At 43.5% G+C, this 18,216-nt stretch overlaps 1 protein-coding gene and 1 non-coding gene across 2 annotated transcripts in view; one reads left to right on the forward strand and one right to left on the reverse strand.

Annotated features, from left to right (window-relative positions):
- Positions 1–7,566: 7,566 nt before the first annotated feature.
- TRNAD-GUC lies at positions 7,567–7,638 on the reverse strand. Its single transcript has one exon. It is a non-coding gene; the product is annotated as a tRNA-Asp (tRNA).
- A 234-nt stretch (positions 7,639–7,872) lies between these two features.
- The window catches only part of LTA4H (leukotriene A4 hydrolase), a 37,957-nt gene continuing 27,613 nt past the window's right edge, over positions 7,873–18,216 (forward strand). Inside the window, exons 1-2 of the mRNA XM_030548511.1 lie at positions 7,873–8,065; positions 13,519–13,649. Of these exons, the coding sequence (XP_030404371.1) occupies positions 7,913–8,065; positions 13,519–13,649 (284 nt within the window). The 5' untranslated portion in view covers positions 7,873–7,912. The remainder of the gene's footprint in view (positions 8,066–13,518; positions 13,650–18,216) is intronic.

Below are 18,216 nucleotides of genomic sequence, written 5' to 3' on the forward strand. Positions count from 1 at the left end.
AAGCTGGTAACTAAGCTTGGAGGTTTTCATGCTAACCCCCATTTTTTGGACGCTAAGGTCCAAATCTGGGACTAAGGTTATGATAAACACACATCCCACCTTCCCTCATAAACTAAGTGGTGTAGGACAGGCTTAAAGCTTTATTTCCAGACATAAGAATGTTTCCTTGGTAAACTACTGCAGTTGCCAGATCACAAATTGGTAGACTGCCACTGGAAAAAAAAAAAAAGTACATATGGTTGTGAAATCTGTTATTTTCCCATAGGGTGCTCAATAGCATCCAGTTCTCAAACACGACATATCAGAAATCCAACACTTGTTAAGTCTATGCAACCAGTTGGCTCAAAGTGGGGAAGTGTTTCTGTATGGCAAACACTTGCCCATGCTAAAGCATGACAACTAACACAGAATGGCTACCAACAAAACTGTTTCATTAAAAAAGATTTCAGTCAGATATCAATATTCTCCTTACATCTGAGGCTGACTCTCCTGCATTTACTTACAACAGAGATAGAAATCAGAAAAAAATGCTTTAAATAGTGATAGCCATCAAAATTACTTTTAAATTAATAAAAATCAAATTCTGCCAAATCTAATAAGGATCACACTTAAGTCAGTGTTTCCTCATACACGCCTTCTGTGCCCTCACTCTTGCATAAGAGCATGTGTGTAAGAGGCATCAGACTAGGGGATAGGTCAGTGGTTTGAGCATTGGCCCCCCTAACCCAGGGTTGTGAGCCCAATCCTTGAAGGGGATATTTAGGAATCTGGGGCAACAATCTGTCTGGGGATTGGCCCTGCTTGAGCAGGGGGTTTGTAAACGTTTTTTCCCCACTTTGAACTTTAGTGTCCAAAACTGGGGACCTGCCTGATCACTTTTAAGCTTAATTACTAGCTTAAATTGATACACTGCCACCAGCCAAAATATAGTGTTTGGCACCACTTCCTGTTCCCCCAAAACCTTCCCTTGGGTCTTAAAACAAGGAGAAATAACCATTCCCCCTTCCCCCCCGCCCAAGACTTTCCCCTCCCTGGGTTGCCTTGGGAAGCTATACAGATCCAAACTCCTTGGATCTTAAAACAAAGAGGAATAACCATTCCCTTCCTTTTCCCCCACCCAATCCCTGGTGAGGTTAGACTCAATCCCTTGGATTCCAAAACAAGGAAAAATCAATCAGGTTCTTAAAAAGCTTTTAGTTAAAGAAAGAAAAAGTAAACATTATCTCTGTAAAATCAGGATGGTAAATGCTTACAGGGTATTCAGATTCATATAGACTAGAGGGACTCCCCCACCCCCAGCCTGAGATTCAAAGTTACAGCAAACAGAGGTAAAAATCCTTCCAGCAAAATACACATTTACAAGTTAAGAAAACAAACATAAGACTAATCCGCCTTTCCTGGCTAGTACTTATTATTTTGAAACATGAGAGACTGATTCAGAAAGATTGGAGAAAACCTGGGTGAACGTCTGGTCCCTCTTAGCCTCAAGAGCGAACAACGAACAAAAAAAAAACCAAAACAGCACAGACAAAGACTTCCCTCCACCAAGATTTGAAAGTATCTTGTCCCCACATTGGTCCTCTAGTCAGGTGTCAGCCAGGTTCACTGAGCTTCTTAACCCTTTACAGGTAAAAGAGACATTAACCCTTAACCATCTGTTTATGACAGGGTTGGACTAGATGGCCTTCCAACCCTGATACTCTATGATTCTACTGTTTAGTGCAGAGGACTATGTCCAGTGTTTAACCTCTCCTGGAACCCTGTGTAGTTTCCACTTTCATTTACACTCTAGTATGTGGAAAGCCCAGTTAGTGCTGTGCCAGCTCTGTACCACCTCTAAGATGAACCAAGTAGCTCTCAAATAGGGGTGAATTCAGCTTAAAAAAACTTAGCCCTAGGGTACCACTGATTTGGACTACTGCCTTGCGCTTAGCTAAAACATAAGCTAAACATAACTAATGAGAAGCAGCCTCCTCAGATGTGAAGCCTCTATGGAGATGGATGTATTTCTACATATCCACTATTGTACAGGTCTTGTAGGACCAAAAGGCCTCCACATACTATTCCTTCGACAGCATGAAGTACTTATACAGCTCCTAGGATGTAGTGCACATACTAGGAAATGTGATGGGTACAATGGTGATTAAAGGGCTTAATTCCGCGAAGTGATGAGCAATTTGATCTCAGTCCAGCACAGCACTTACGCACCTGCTTAATTTTAAGCACCTAAGTAGTCCCACTCACTTTAGTGGGGCTTTTCATATGTTTATAGCTAAGCATGTGCTCGAGTGCTCACTACCTTGCAGGATCCAGTCCCATACTGAGAACCAAGAGACCTACATGTTCAGAGATCTCCCAAGTACCCCTCTTTGCAGGAGAGAGGCACTGAAGAACCTTTCAGTGAATAGCCTTCTAGAAATGTGTTCTTAAAACATATTTTAGCTGGATTTAAGACTATGAAGCCAATAAATCCTGTGTAGACAAAGAACATTTTTTTAACCACAGTTCATTTCTTCCAAATGAAGTTTCAACCAGCTGGGGTTAATTTTAAGATGCCTGTCAATCTCTTTACTTTTCTACAAGCTTCAGGCTGAAGAAATTAGCTCACTGGGTAGGTTTCTGCCATACACTGTCCACAGATGTAAACAGTGGGCTGAGAAAAGAGGAACTAGATATGTGCTCATCTGAAAGATTCAGGATCGTGGTTTAAACTGAAAAAATTGAGGCAAGCATAATGCTGAGTAGGCTAATTGTTGTCTGTCTGCACAGCACTTGCTTAATGAGGCTCTAGCCCTTATCAGCAGGCACTATTGTAATAATAATCAAATGTGTTAACAAAAAAAAAGCTGATGGGAAAGCTGAATAATGTAATGGAGTGGAGGTGGAATTATATGGCTGAAACTAGAGGCTTTAAAAGTAGTAAGTTATATACAGTGTACCCATAGGTTATGGGTCTGCTTTTTTTCAGAAGTGGCTAGTGATTTGGGGAACTTAAATTTGTAGGTGACCAGCTTGAGACAACTTAAAATGCTGAGCACCTGCTCTCTGAAAGTAGGCCTCCATAAGTTGTCTGAAGTTAGGGCACCTAAAAACAGAGGCATGTAAAATCACTGGTCACTCTTGAAAATTCAGGTCGTGTGTACCACTAGGAAACTATGGAGCCAAAAGTTTGATTACATATGGAAAAAAAAATAAAGGATCAGCTATAAGAAGGGACTGGAAAAAGCTTCAAAATAGAACTTAAGAAATAAAACTCACCCTAAAATTAAGGTAGAGAATGAAAGGTGACACTTTTAATAAGCTGTTACATTTGTAAATATCCTAAATACTGAAACAATAGATTTGTCTCCAGAACAAATGCAGAGGGTAATTCTGAAAGACAAGCTGTGCTGGAGCAGCTCAGAGAAAAAGGATATTATGATCAAATATTCTAGAGTTGCCCAAGAACAAATACATTATTGATATATTAATAAAAATCATATATTTCAACCCTATCTAGAAAAATCAATTACTAGACAGTTCACAGAGGCTAAACTGTCTTTGGCTGCAAAAGATTGTATTTAAACATGCTAAGTAGTGTATATGCCAGGGCCATCAGGGAAAGAGCAGACATCAGATCTACTCTAATCATGAGCTATTACAGAGACACAGCAGTATGGTTTGAAGAGGTAATTGCCCCTATAAAACACTAATATAAGCTGTTGCTGGAATGTTTAATGCTCGCTTTCACATGTGTGGTTGTTTCATTACAATGTGGGACAGATCTCTGGCTGATAAAAAGTGGTATAGTTCCAGAGATTGCAGTGGAGTTACAACTTACACCAGCTCAAGATCTAGTCCTAGTGTATAAATGTGTTGGAAAAAAATTTAAATGCTTGGGATCAGATTCTTCTCTCAGATAAGTATGTGACACTTCTTAAAGTTAACGGAACATTTGAAATGTATTTCATACCAAATTTAAAATGCAGAAGAACTGTGTGGCTTTTTTCTGCTGACAGCTATCTTCAGTGCAGTGGTATTGTGAAAGCATTAGCTGCCAAAGGAAGGAAGCAGTGGTCAGATGTTAATTATGATAGGTTGACATTTTTTCAAATGGAGATGAAATTCTTCAGTGCTTTCTTCCTTCTCACCTTAGGGAAAACCAGAATCTAGACTGCAGTGGGTAAGGATTAATCAGTCTATGGCAGCGACCAACCTTCATTTTTCTCAAAATACATGTTGGGAAGGCAGACAGAGTTCCTACCTGCATCTTAGCTACTGACCTTGATGTCCACCAAGCATATAAGAAATCATCATGACTCCATGTAGCAAAATCAAGAGACAGTGGATTAGATAGCTTGTTTCCTAGCTGCCAGTTCATCATTCTTATGCAGCAGTTTTCTGGGGGTGTTAAGAAAGCTAGTGAATGCCTTGCTAGTGTCATTCTGACAAATACCAGTGTTAAAGAACCTGAGGCAAAATATAAGGCCTATCATTATCTTTGGTCTTACTACAATAATCTTTACAACTAGTTTGTTACCCATACATTCACTTGGTTATTCAATACTATCAAACAAAAATTAGCTGTATGGACAATAATCAATCTCAGAATGGCTGCCTATAGTTATCAGCCCCAGAAACTTGGGGACAAGAAGCCATTCAAAAGAGCTACAAACTTAAGTTGAGAGAAAAATGACCCAAGTTGCCAGAAAGTGAAGGTACAAGTGGAGTATAAGGAATGCAGAGAGCTCATAGTTATCCTCACCTTAAATTTTTCATGTGAACACATTTCAGGAAAAATGGTTTCAGGAGAACCAAAATGGAATTTGTCAGATTCCTATCTGCCTGCCTGGAAGACTCTTGTTAAGTTTCATTTTCTGCCTCTCTGTCCCATTTCAGGATGAAAGCTTTTTCAAAAATGCAAACTTTCTCAGGAGGGGACTTCCATTTTTTCAGCCAGCTCCAGTCACATTGTTTATTCACCCAAACTGCACGAGCAGTGAAACTCATAAGTGTTCCTACTACTGTAGACACAATAAGAGGCTTGCTGCAGGGACTACCTTTCCTATGTGCCTTGGATGGAATTTACTCCTGGGCAGAGGGCCAGCACAAGATATAGGCACCTCTTAAGCAGGGGCGGCTTCAGGCACCAGCACGCCAAGTGCGTTCTTGGGGCGGCAAGCCACAGGGGCACTCTGCCGGTTGCCGTGAGGGTGCAAGTAGGCTACCTTTGGTAGCATGCCTGCAGAGGGTCCGCTGGTCCCGCGGCTTCGGTGGACCTCCCGCAGGCGTGCCGCCAAATCCGCAGGACTGGGGACCTCCCGCAAGCAAGCCGCTGAAGGCAGCCTGCCTACCATGCTTGGGGTGGCAAAATGCCTAGAGCCGCCCCTGCACATAAGTTCCATTTTGAGAACTGAAGCATCGTGTGTATATCTTGTACTAGGGCTCTGGAATAAATTTAATCCTTAAGGCATTTTGCAGCTAGGGAATGGAGATACATACCACAATAAAGATTGCATGTCCTAACTTGAATGCTGAACTGTGCAACCATGGTAGCATCTTAATGTCACTTTTGGTATAGAATAATTTGTTTAGAACTCCTAAGGTGGGCTAACTTACTCTGTGGGGAGAGCCAAATTACATTTTCAGTGATGATCTGTAGGCTGAGTCTATAAAATTAAGGCAATATATTAGCCTACTTCACAGATCTCCTTCTAGAAAGGTTACTTACAACTTATGGGGAAATCTTTTTAATATTCTCATGCTCAAAATAGTTGAACCAGTTTTGCTCAAATTTATACAAATAATTCATCTTCAGATAGAAGCAAATCATGGAAAATTTCAGCTCAAAGAGTTTCAGAAAACAAGTGAATGAAAATTGGGCTTGTCACTTATGAACTCCCCCCAAATCCACCCAACTCTTGGTCTCATGTATGTCTTTGATCACAAGAAATGACTGGGAAACTGTCTTCTCATCCCTCTAATATGTGAGAGTTTAATCTCCCTATCTGAATGGGACCAAAAAAAAAATCAATCTTGAAAATATTCATGAACTAAACAAAACAAAATTTTGTTTGGGATCAATGGAAACATTTTGTTTCAATTTTTATTTCAACTTTTTTCAGTCTATTTAGCTGAATTTCTAAACAAACAATCATTTTGATCCAGAGAACTGAAATCTTTTATTTTGAAAATACCAAAACATTTCAACAATTTAAACTTTTTTCTCAACACTTTTTTATTTGGGAAATTTGTCTAGCTGACCCAGTTTTATGAACAGTTTTGATGTGTGACTTAACAATGAATTTTTCAATGAAAAATTACTTGTTTAAAAAATCTGGACCAACTCTACTGGTCACCTACCTTTCAAAGATGTCATATATACTACAGACTTGTCCCTGGAGAAGTCTGTTGCAAGGGTGCTGAATGCAAATTTAGCATGGCACATCAAGACTCACTCCAAGTCTATACTGAGCCTAACTTGCACCTCCTTCTTAGATACATCCTCCCAAGGGCCTAATTCAGGTTCAGTTTTATATTATGAATAGAAAGTGGCCTGTTAATCATAAATAGGTAGTGTGGACAACCTGGCCTAGAAGACAGTTAGAATCCTGGTTAGTTGTCGCACAAGTTCCTTTGGAATTCAGTCAGTATGCTTGTATTACTATGACTTTGGGGAACAGTCTTTATAATTTAAGTTCTATCTTAAATAATTAAGGTTGAGTTCCAGGTTAAGGCTCCTTTTCTCAGTCACTCATACTTGCCTCAAAGATTCCTTTTGGGCTGAAATTTTCCAAGCTTGGTTTCAGGCAAAAGGTGAATGTTTTTGGAAAGTTTAACTAACACTTATTCAGCTGTCTGTTATTCAGATATGAAAATACTTTCCCCTCTATATTCCTCCAGTTCAGCAGGTAAATTCCTGCAGCTGCAAAATGAGCTACCTGTGCACATCTCCCCACTCTCTCTTTTCAAGTACGCAGCTAAGTTTTAACCTTTTCTTCTGTGCACACTTAACCCTGCATTTTCAAACCTTTGTTATATGTATATTTTTAAAAAATCTGTATTCAGACATTTCCTGCTAGTGATCTATCACGTTACAGGTTTCCAAGTTCAGCCTGTCTGAGGTATCCCCCCCTGGGGGAAAGAGGCAGGAACTCTTTGAAGCAGAAAAAACTGAACTCTAAAATCCCTCTTTGAACAGACAGCACAGAACGCGGAATTTCAGCCTAAAGGGGCACGTGAAACTGCGTGTGAAGCAGGGGCTTGGGCTTGAAACTGAACAGGTACAGCGCCAAGCACCCGGTCCGCGCCCAACCAGTAATTAGAGGCCAGGTTAGCGGGCTGAGCGCTGTGCTTGGCATGAACGATCATCAGCCGCGGCTAAGTGCCTGCATCCGATCCCGCTGGTTTCGCCTCACGCTGCCTCTGGTTTCATGGGCGAGGGCGCTGCCAGAGCGCGGCAACAGCATCCCGCCAGCAGTGGGGCAGCTTTGCAGGACATGGCCCCTGCACTGGGGATCGGGGCCTTACCAGCTAATGGGCCACGGGCTTTCAGAACAAGGGGTGGGGAAAAAAAATGATTGTTATCTCCCCGTCGGGGAATCGAACCCCGGTCTCCCGCGTGACAGGCGGGGATACTTACCACTATACTAACGAGGAGGTACACACTATTCGTATCCTGTCCAACCCCTAAGTCCTTCGCTACTCTCCCCTGTCGGGCAGAGTCTCAATTTTCTCCACAGGGCTTGGACGAGGCTTCCTGCAATGCATCATGGGCATCGTCGCCCTCCTTGCCCTTCCCCAGCCCCTTGTCCACCAGTGCGGAACTACCCTTCCCAGGGCCCCCCGCGCGGCCCCCTCCCCAGCCACTGCCCCGCCCCGTCCTCTATCAGCCGGCGCTGCCTCGGCGCCAAGGCGAGTTCGAGCCTGAGCCATGGCGGAGTCGGACCCGAGCTCCTTCGCCTCCGCCGCCGACCACCTCACGCAGCACCTCTACCTGCGCTGCCGCGTGGACTTCGGCAGCCACGCGCTGCGGGGCACCGCGGCCCTCACCGTGCGGGCCGAGCGGGACGGACTGCGTTGCTTGGTAACGGCCCGGCCCGGGGTCCTGCTGCGGGGCCGCCCGGGAATTGGGGGGGGAGAATCTCTCGCATGGGAGAGGGCAGGGTCTGGGGGGCTGCGGCACGTCGACCCTCACGGCCACTGACTCAGGGGCATCCTGCAGCGGGAGGCTGGGACGGCCGGGTCCGGACTCACCCCCCTCTCCCCATGGCCTTGGGAGCCGGAGGTGTCAGCAACACCCCCCCCCCGCCCCTTCCCCCATTGACACCCCGGGGGTGGGAGTCCAGCCCCCGCCCCGCTGGGCTTTGAGCGGGGGCTTGTGAGTCAAGGCAGCGCTCCCCGACCTGTGTAGCCAGCTCCCCCTCCCCCCCCACGGCGGGGCCCGCTGCAGGCGGCGCTTCGCCCCCCGTGCCCCGGTCTCCTGTCAGCGCTGGGCTGCCCCGAAGTGCCGGGCGGGGCGGGGCCGCGTTCCCTGCCTGGTGCGCTCGCTCCTGCCTTGTCAGCGCCGCGCCTGGCGCCGCAGGGACCGCTGGACTCTGGACGCTTGGGGCTGATGAGGCTCTCTCGGCCTGAGAGATCCCCACTAGGTGGGCAGGATTCTGGGTGCGGAGGTGAGACTGAGTGAATGTGCCGTGAGAACCATTGCTAGCAGGGTGGCTAAACATCAGTGATTTAAAAAGACATTAAGGTTTTTTTTTAATTTAAATTGGATTTTTTAAAACATTTTTTAGGAAAGCCTTTTATCTAAAAAGATAGTTTTAATTAAGATACATTATAGCACCAAGCAATCTCATCATGGAATAGGGATTATAAATTCTGATTCTATAGGATGAGAGACTATATTCATGTAATGCTTAAGAAAAGTTTTGTAAATGAGTGCCAATAAGTCTTGTAAATGAGTTCTGTAAAAGAGACCCAGTTTGGGAATGGTACCATAGAGTAATGGTGTGTATATATATATATATTTTTTTTTTGCTCAAACATGAGAAGTCAAGAATAGTCCAGAAGGAAGACAGGCAGTCCTTAAAGTATGAAATAAAAAAAGTTTACCAACCTGAAGATCCTGCATATTCAGAAATGTTCCTTTTATGATTTTCAACACAGCTTCCACCTGAGAAGGAACACTTCTTGTGATGTTTCATTGTGGCAACCAGGCTTTGCATTTCTTTGTTGCACTGTTTGCATTTTGCACGAATGCCTGTTGTACCCACTGTTGTCACAGATGTTGTTGTTAGAAGCACTACCGGTGTGGTGCTCTGCTCTGCTCTCTCCTTGTTGGTATCACTCGGCTGCATGCGTGTGTTCCCTCTGTGTGCTGCCCCAGCTCTGCGCAGATAGCTGACACAGCAGACCCGAAGAGAACCCCCAATGACCACAAAGACTAGTAAAGTACGAAGGCACGTCGGCCAAGTTTATTGCGCTCGGACACAATTGCAGTTCCCTCTAGACTGTTACTCTACAGAGCATACTACGAGAAAGTGCATCTTGGCAATGGACTTGGCTCAGTTAGTGGCGGGACTTTCCACTGTCCCCTAGGCCAGACAAAGACATCGCCCCAGGGATACATTTTTATACACAGGTACAAACAAGTTACACATCACTCCTGATGTATTGAGGTCCAGCCCCTCTACGCAGCAAGGTACAACCCCTCTACATAGTAAGGTGCCGCCTCTCACCTTGTACATGTTGGCTTGATCAAAACAACTCTATCCATCATATTACCCTTTTGCCCCTGTCATTGGGATGGGTCAGTCTGTTCCTTGTTATCTGTGTGGAATGTGCAAGTATGTGAATGTTCTGATCTCTACTGTTCAGTACCTTTTAGGTACGTATCTTCTTGCAGCATCAGCCCTTTCCTTGCCAGCTTCTGCGAGCAGGGCCTGCCTCTGGCTCACAGCTTCACATTGCTTTATGTTAGCAAAGTCTTGACCATTACTTTAGTTCAGGCCTCAGGCCTCATACTGGGCCTTTATCAGGGCCTTCACTTACTACACGCACAGGTAGAGGAACTTCATTAAATATTCCCAAACTGGGTCTCTATGGCCTGCTGCCATTATAGGTTTTCCCTTCTAGTGAGTGAATGGTATGATACATCTCAAATCAATGAAGGCTACGCTCAGAAAGACCTCAAGACTCCTGGAATATACTGCTGGAACAGTTTCACTTTGTTTCCACTACCTGTCCCTCCCTTCTCACATTTTTCCTCCAGATTTCTTCTCCTTGTTGACATCTATTCTGCCCCCAACAATCTTCTATTCATTGAACTTTTTGAAACTTTGCACTTCTAGAGAGTTAAGGGATTGACCCTGTGTACACAAATTTGCAAAGGGACAATAGGGTTGAAGTCTGTTATTTCTCACCTCAATATATTAGTTTAAAAACATTTTTGCTGCTAACCGGCATGATCTCTGGAGACACAAATCCACAGTTTGAGAAGTGCAAAACTAAGCATCTCTGATTGTATCTTCTAGACTGAGTCACATTGGATAGATAGAAAGATTAACCTAAATCTGTACAGAAGCCCCTGGAACGCCATAAGATTGGGTCCCTAATCCATGAACTATTGGAACTCATTTACAAAACTTTACATGAATATATTGTCTCATAGTATAGGTTTAGAAGTTATAATCCCTATTCCATGATGAGATATTTGAGCTATCGTATATCTTAATTAAAACCATCTTTAGATAGGAAAAAGCCTTTTATTAAAAAGCCTGATTTTAAATAATTGATTTTTAAAAACCATTGATTTTTATCCACCCTGATTAAATCAAGGCTTCCTGATTAGTGATTTAAATCAAATCCACCCTGATTGTTGGTGCACATTTTATGCAGTATAAGCCATACACTCATAGGTTAGCATCCCTTAACTAGCATATGATAGCAACCATTATTTCAGGCATTGTCTTTGAGTGCCTTAAAAACAAGATAAAGGAAAATGTAGGTCCTAGCATGGGAGGTGAGCTGATGACCTCAATATATGGCTGAGGTGTTTAATGCCTATTTTCTTTGTCTTCCCTAAAGAGGTTAGTGACCAGATACTCAACATGATATTAACAAGGCAGGAGGGAAAGAAATGCAAGCCAAAATAAAGAACAAGTTATAGACTATTTGGATAAGCTAGATTTAGAGCTGTCCCTAGGGTATGGAGAATCAGGGTTCCCCGAACAAACCTCCACTCCACCCACCCACCCGCACACAGTGTGCCCCCTGCCAGTCAATGTCTCCCTGTTCCTCTCAATGCTTAACATTTTGCTGTGTCTGGAGGCTTTGGGGAGGAGGAGGAGCAGCGATGCAGTGGGCTCAGGGGAGGGGCAGAACTGGGCAGGGAAGAACCAGGATGGGGGCCTTGGGGCAAGGGGTGGAGTAGGGGTAGGGCCTGAGCAGAGCCAGAGGAATCAGCCCCCTGGCAGATAGAAACTCAGCACCTGTGCCCCAAGCCCTGTACCCTCCTAAGGCCAGCCCTGGTTAGATGTACTGAAGTCAAAAGGGCATGATGAAACTAATCCTATGTTACTTACAGACTAGCTGAAGCCATTTAAGAACCATTAGCAATGATATTTGAGAACTTCTAGAGGGCTGGTGAAGTTCCAGCAACCTGAAGAAGAGCAAATATAGAACCTGGATTTAAAAAGGTGAACAGAGGACCCAGGGAATTATAGGTCAGTCACCTAACTTTGATACCTGGAAAGATACTGGAACAAGCTATTAAATCATGAATTTGTAAGTACCTAGAGGATACTAGGGATATTAGAAATAGCCAGCGTAGATTTGTCAAAAATTTATGACAAATCAACCTAACTTTCTTTCTTGATAGGGTTACTGGCCTAGTGGGGGAAGCAATAGATGAGCTATGTCTTGATTTTAGTAAGGCTTTTGACACAGACCCACATGATATTCTCATAAGAAAGCTAGCAAAATGTGGCCTAGTTAAAACTACTATAAAGGTGGGTGCACAACTGGTTGAAAGACCATAGTTAGAGAGTAGTTAACAGTGGATTACTGTCAAAGTGGGAGGGTGTATCCAGTGGGGTTCCATAGGAGTCAGTCCTGAGTCTCATGCTAGTCAATATTTTCATTACTGATTTGGATAGAGGAGTGGATAGTATGCTTATAAAATTTGCCAATGACACCAAGGTGGGAAGGGTTTCAAGCACTTTGAATGCCAGGATTAAAATTCAAAATTATCTTAAACAATTAGAGAACTGATCAGATATCAGCCAGATGAAATTCAGTAGAGATAAGGGCAAAGTATTGCTCTTAAGGAGAAAAAAAATCAAATGCACAACTGTAAAATGGGAAATAACTGGCTGGGTGGTAGTACTGCTGGAAAGGATCTGGGAGGTTATAGTGGATCACACGTTAAACAGGCATCAATGTGATGCAGTGGAGGAAAAGCCTAATATTCAGAGGTGTATTAAGAGGAGGGTTGTATGTAAGATATGAGACTTAAGTCTGCTCTGCACTGATGGGTCCTCTGCTGGTTGTGTCTACACTGCAGTGTCTAGTGTGACAAAGTTCCCCCTCTACCTTGGTGAGTCCTGTGCTTATTGGCAGATTTGCTCACCTCACACATTCACACTGTGGGTCAGGAAACAGCCCAGAGACCTTGCCCTCTGGTAGAAACCACAGTCCAGGTCAATTCTTCCTGTGTCTGATCAGGAGTTAGGAGGTTTGGGGGGAACCCAGGCCTACCATCTACTCTGAGTTCTAGCCTAGGGCCCTGTGGACTACAGCTGTCCAGAGTGCCTCCTTCTAGAGCTGCACAACAGCTACAACTCCCTGGGCTACTTCCCCATGGCCTCCTCCTAACACCTTTTTTATCCTCACCACAGGATTTTTCTCCTGGTGCCTGATAATGCTTGTACACCTCAATCTTCCAGTGTTATGCCTTCTCACTCTCAGTTCCTCTTGCACCTGGCTCCTCACATGCATGCCACAAACTGCAGTGAGGTCCTTTTTAAACTCAGGTGCCCTGATTAGCTAGCCTGTCCTAATTGATTCTAGCAATTTCTTAATTGGCTCCAGGTGTCTTAATTATCCTGCCTGTCATAATTGGTTCTAGCAGGTTCCTGCTTACTCTAGTGCAGCCCCTGCCCTGGTCACTCAGGGAACAGAAAACTACTCATCTAGTGACCAGTATATTTGCCCTCTGCCAGACTCCTGTACCCCACTGGTCTGGGTCTATCACACTAGCCAAACACACAGTCTCTCAGTCACAGATGGAGTGAAATTAAATTAATGAATTGAAAAAAACCAGGAACAGTGTTAAATGTAGACCTGAGAAGCAATGCTGTTGACCTCAACAATTCCTTTTGTACTCTAGATGTAACATAGTTACTAGATGTTTGACCTAATTCACTAAGCAAAGATATTTTCCAGGGCAGCTCTGAGTTCTTGAAAGATACATTTCATATATATGTTTAAAGTGTTACTTAGGTATTTTGCAGTCAGAAGGTAACATTTGTTTGTTTACAGGTTTTGGATACAAAGGACCTTCAAATACATAAAGTGGTTATTAATGGACAGGAGGCAAAATTTGCTCTTGGACAAAGACATAGTTTCAAAGGGACACCATTGGAAATCACTCTTCCTTTTGAACTGAGAAGGTATGTGTACCTGTTTGCATCCTCCTCTCTTTGTACAGACCTGCTAGGGATAGTCTACAAAAGTGGCATGCTGAAGTATTTACTTAAAAAGTGTCAAATATTTCACAAATATTCTAGCACTTCTCGTAAGTGATCACATTTGTACTCCTGCTGGTTTGTGCAAGTTTGCTTTTGCTCAGAATTGTGCTGATGGGTTTCTTTTATAGTTAACTCTAACCCTGAGGGCTAGGAGAAAGAGGAGGCTCCCGCCCACCCACAGCTGCCTAGCTCATTAAGCTGAGCCCTGCTTGGCACATGCCGCCCAGACGGGGTGGGCTCTGCTGGGAGGGGAAGGGGCTGCTGCGCAGGGGGCGGAGAGAGTGATCCCCTAGACTCCGCTGCTGGCCCCCAACCACCGCCTCTTCCCCGGGGGCTCCCGGGACCAGCCCAGGTAGCAACCGGGCAATCAGAACTGCCTCGCTTCCCTGCCCGTCTGGGTCAGGCTCGTCCCACGCAGAGCTAGTTCCCGCCTGTGCCGCTTGCTGCTGCATCTGTCCTGGCTCGGGGCTGCAGCCCCATGGGCTCGTTAGTTTGTATTTTTAATTGAACGAGGGATTTGTTTGATCCTTTTCCCACTCGGGAGGTGTGTCTGGGAAGCTTGGGGCAGGTACAGCTGATGCTTAGCAGTGATTCAAATTTTTACCAGATACTCTTCGTGCTGCCCTGTGCTGAGACATCAGAGCACCCTACTGCGCTGAACATTCTCCTCTGATTGAGTTTTTAGTTGGAATTGTTCATGTGCCCCACAAAGAGTGAGATGATAACCCTGGTCATGAATGGCAGCTCAGCGTGCTGGCAGTACCGTGCATCGCACCCCTGGCTGGGTTAGTTCCTGGGAACAAGATTTATCTTCGTGGCTTCTTAAGCTTGTTACTTCGGGGCGTTACACAAATCATTGCATATAGCCATGTGTGGGAAGAAAGACTAATTCATACTTAACCATATGCCTTATACCACTCCCTTGCAGCAGAAGGTGTTCGCAAAAATGTCCATAGTGGCGGTGGTTTTTGTTTTTTTCAATTTATTTAAATGTGAAGTGCATTGCAAATGGGGAATGGGCTGGAATCTCTGTGACATACTTAAATTTCAAAAGTACAGCTCTTCTCCTTTGTACCTTAGTGATTCCAATCAATTTAAACCAGTACCACAAATAAATTAAAATCTCAGTAAATGCGTGAGTGGCAGTGCAGAGACCACATAATTCATTAGGTGAGTTATGTCATTAAGATTCTGCCCTTGACTGACTCAGACTGGTTTTAACTGATACTTTCTATTTCATGGTTCTTGGTCAATGTTTCACATTTCACCATTAAACATTGCTTTTTTAAAAAATGAGCACAATCTTTTTCCAAAATTGTTTTAAAATTCATCAAGTGAGAATAGTCTATTAGAGTTAGGGACAATCTAACTTTGTTCCTTATAGTGAACTTGTGGAAAAAATTCAGGAGGAAATTTGAGAAAGGAAACAGACTTCTTAACAAAGCTACTGTCTCCTCCCGCTGTTGTCTCTACATGCATATGACATGGTAGAAATCATTTTCATTACTGAAGGATTTAAAAATTATATATGAGAAGCATAAACATGGGTTTCCGTTCTTGGGGGAAAAAAAAATCTTGCTTCCCACCCTTACCCCTGCTGTCAATGTGAATTGATCAAATTCTTTGGCCAGGTTGAAAAAATGCAGAGTATTGATATGTCACATTGAGTAGACACTGTCACGTCACTGCAGCTGTCTGACTATGCAGGCTGGCATATAGAAGCTGCTCCATGCTAATAACGTCTCCATAGCATAAAACTTATGGTGCCACTGCTCGTGTTTTATCATATTTGACAGCTGCTCCCATTCCTCTCTGGGTTCTTCTGGTAGCAGGAGAAAAATGGCTATATACAGTATGAAGGTGGCTCCTGGAGAGCCAGTTTGCAACAGTAGGAGGGCCCAGATGGGAATAGTACCTCAAGGAGACACAGTTTCAGCAACATTTTTTCCTCACATTGTGTTGAACTTAATTCTGGGGTTAGAGTTCCACCCGGGATGAGTTTGCTTTAGTCTCTACATAAACTTATAGTACCCCATTGGCTTCACAAACAGCCTAACTGCACCAGGGCAACATTGGGAGTGAATATCCATTTTCCTAGCATTTTTAAAGGAGCTACTTTCTATAAAGAGGAATCCTATTAAGCTGCAAAATCATTACAGTATATGACGGTAACCTCCAAGAACTTCCTTCCTTCCATTTTGACTTCACTAAGTAGGGAGTTATACACCAAATTGCATGCAAAATTCTAATCAGACCTGTTGACTTGCATGCAGCCTGCAGATGAGTTAGGTATGTGGGGAACACACAGACTGACCTAAAGCTCCCAGTCAGGAGTTGATTTTCAAGGCTCCACTACAAGAATAACCAATTAACTCTTCTCCAGCATAGTACTGAAGTGGGCATGAGTGAGGGCTGACTGGTTGAAGCTCAATCAAAATAAGACATTACATTGGTAGGTAGGTGAATCAACTGGAAGCAATGGCAGTGATTACATCATCCCCCTTGATTAAAGGTATGCATTTGCTATTCGATAATTAAGTTTCCAATTTTGCAGTCTGTGATCTGCACTGGTTAATTACTGGCTTCAAGGTGAAGTTTAAGGTGTCTCTGCCTACCGGGAAGACCCTTGTTTCCTCCTGCAATACTACTACAGCTATGATCAGCTGCCCGCTGCAGTGCTTTTATTTTATTCACTCGGTGGCGCTCCAGGTCTTCGGTGGCACTTTGGAGGTGGGACCTTCACTCGCTCCCTGGGTCTTCGACAGCATTTTGGCAACAGGTCCTTCAGTGCCACCGAATACACCCGGAGCGAGTGAAGGACCCGCTGCCGAAGTGCTGCTGAAGACCCAGAGCGCCGCCGGGGGAGTTAAAGCGCCGCAGCGGGTGGTGCCTTTTTTTTTTTTTTTTTTTTTTGATTGCTCCCCCTGTTCCCTCCACCTGGCTATGCCACTGCTCTAGCCAGGGAGTCAGAGCAGTCTACGTGCCTTGCCAATGTGGACGGGGAGCTCTCTGGGAGGCTTTATTGCAGTATAAAGTGCCAGTGTAGCCAAGCCCTAAGTGTTTTCACTAGTTAAGGCCTGAATTCTAGCCCTGAGTTCTGTGCATTTCTGCTGCAAGCTTCCTAAGCAAGGGGATTGCTCAAGATCTTCTGCCAACATCACTAATGCCTAAAGTAGTGTATAGAGTTGCAATCTTTGTATTCTTTGCTCTTTATAGGGCCTCTTGCTGTATTCCTGGCAAACCTCAAATTACCATTGTAGTCAGTTGGGAATATGAGTGTACAAAGAATGCAAGTTCAGCTCACCAGTTACAGCTCTGCAAATGTAAAACCCTAAGAGTCTGAACTCAGGTTTTGGCAGCTCAGCTGAGAATGAATTAATTTTCAGCAAGCTTCTTTAAAAAGTCAAAAAGCCACTGCTAAACAACTACTGCAATGTCTTTAACAATTGAGACCCTGCCATATTTGCTGTGTGAGGCACCCAAGCTGAAAGCTGTTTATTGTATATTGGATTTGCCTTGTTTGAATTAGACTGGTGACTGAAGTTGTCTGTTTTACATCCTCAAAACTGGCCACTATTTCTGGAAACACAAGTTTGGGTCATGGTAATCACTAAGGTTATTGATTAATCAAAGTTAACTCACGCGATTAACTCAAAAAATTAATCACAATTTAAAAAAATTAATCGCGATTAATTGCACTGTTAAGCAATAGAATACCAGTTTAAATTTATTAAATATTTTTGGATGTTTTTTGTCTTCTTCAAATATATTGAGTTCAGTTACAACACAGAATATGAAGTGTACAGTGCTCACTTTATATTAATTTTGGTTACAAATATTTGCTTTGTAAAAATGATAAAAGAAATATATTTCAGTTCACTTCACGCAAGTACTGTAATGCAATTTCTTTATCATGAAAGTGCAACTTACAAGTGTAGGGTTTTTTTGTTACATAACTGCACTCAAACAAAACAATGTAAAACCTTAGAGTCTACAAGTCCACTCAGTCCTACTTCTTGTTCAGCCAATCGCTAAGAGAAACAAGTTTTTTTTTTTACATTTACGAGAGATAATGCTGCCCACTTCTTATTTACAGTGTCTCCTGAAAGTGAGAACAGGCATTTGCATGGCTCTGTTTTAGGTGGTGTCACAAGATATTTATGTGCCAGATGCGCTAAAGATTCATATGCCTCTTCATGCTTTGGCTATAGTTCCAGGGAGCATGCTTCCATACTGATGGCGCTCGTTTAAAAAGAAAAGTGTGTTAATTAAATTACTGTCTGAACTCCTTAGGGGAGAATTGTCTATCTGCTGCTCTGTGTTACCCTTATTCTGCCATATATTTCATGTTATAGCAGTCTCGAATAATGACCCAGCACATGTTGTTCGTTTTAAGAACGCTTTCACTGCAAATTTGACAAAATGCAAAGAAGATACCAATGTGAAATTTCTCAAGGTAGCTACAGCACTCGACCCAAAATTTTAGAAT

This window comes from Gopherus evgoodei, chromosome 1 (assembly GCF_007399415.2).
Source record: "Gopherus evgoodei ecotype Sinaloan lineage chromosome 1, rGopEvg1_v1.p, whole genome shotgun sequence".
Lineage (NCBI taxonomy): Eukaryota > Metazoa > Chordata > Testudines > Testudinidae > Gopherus > Gopherus evgoodei.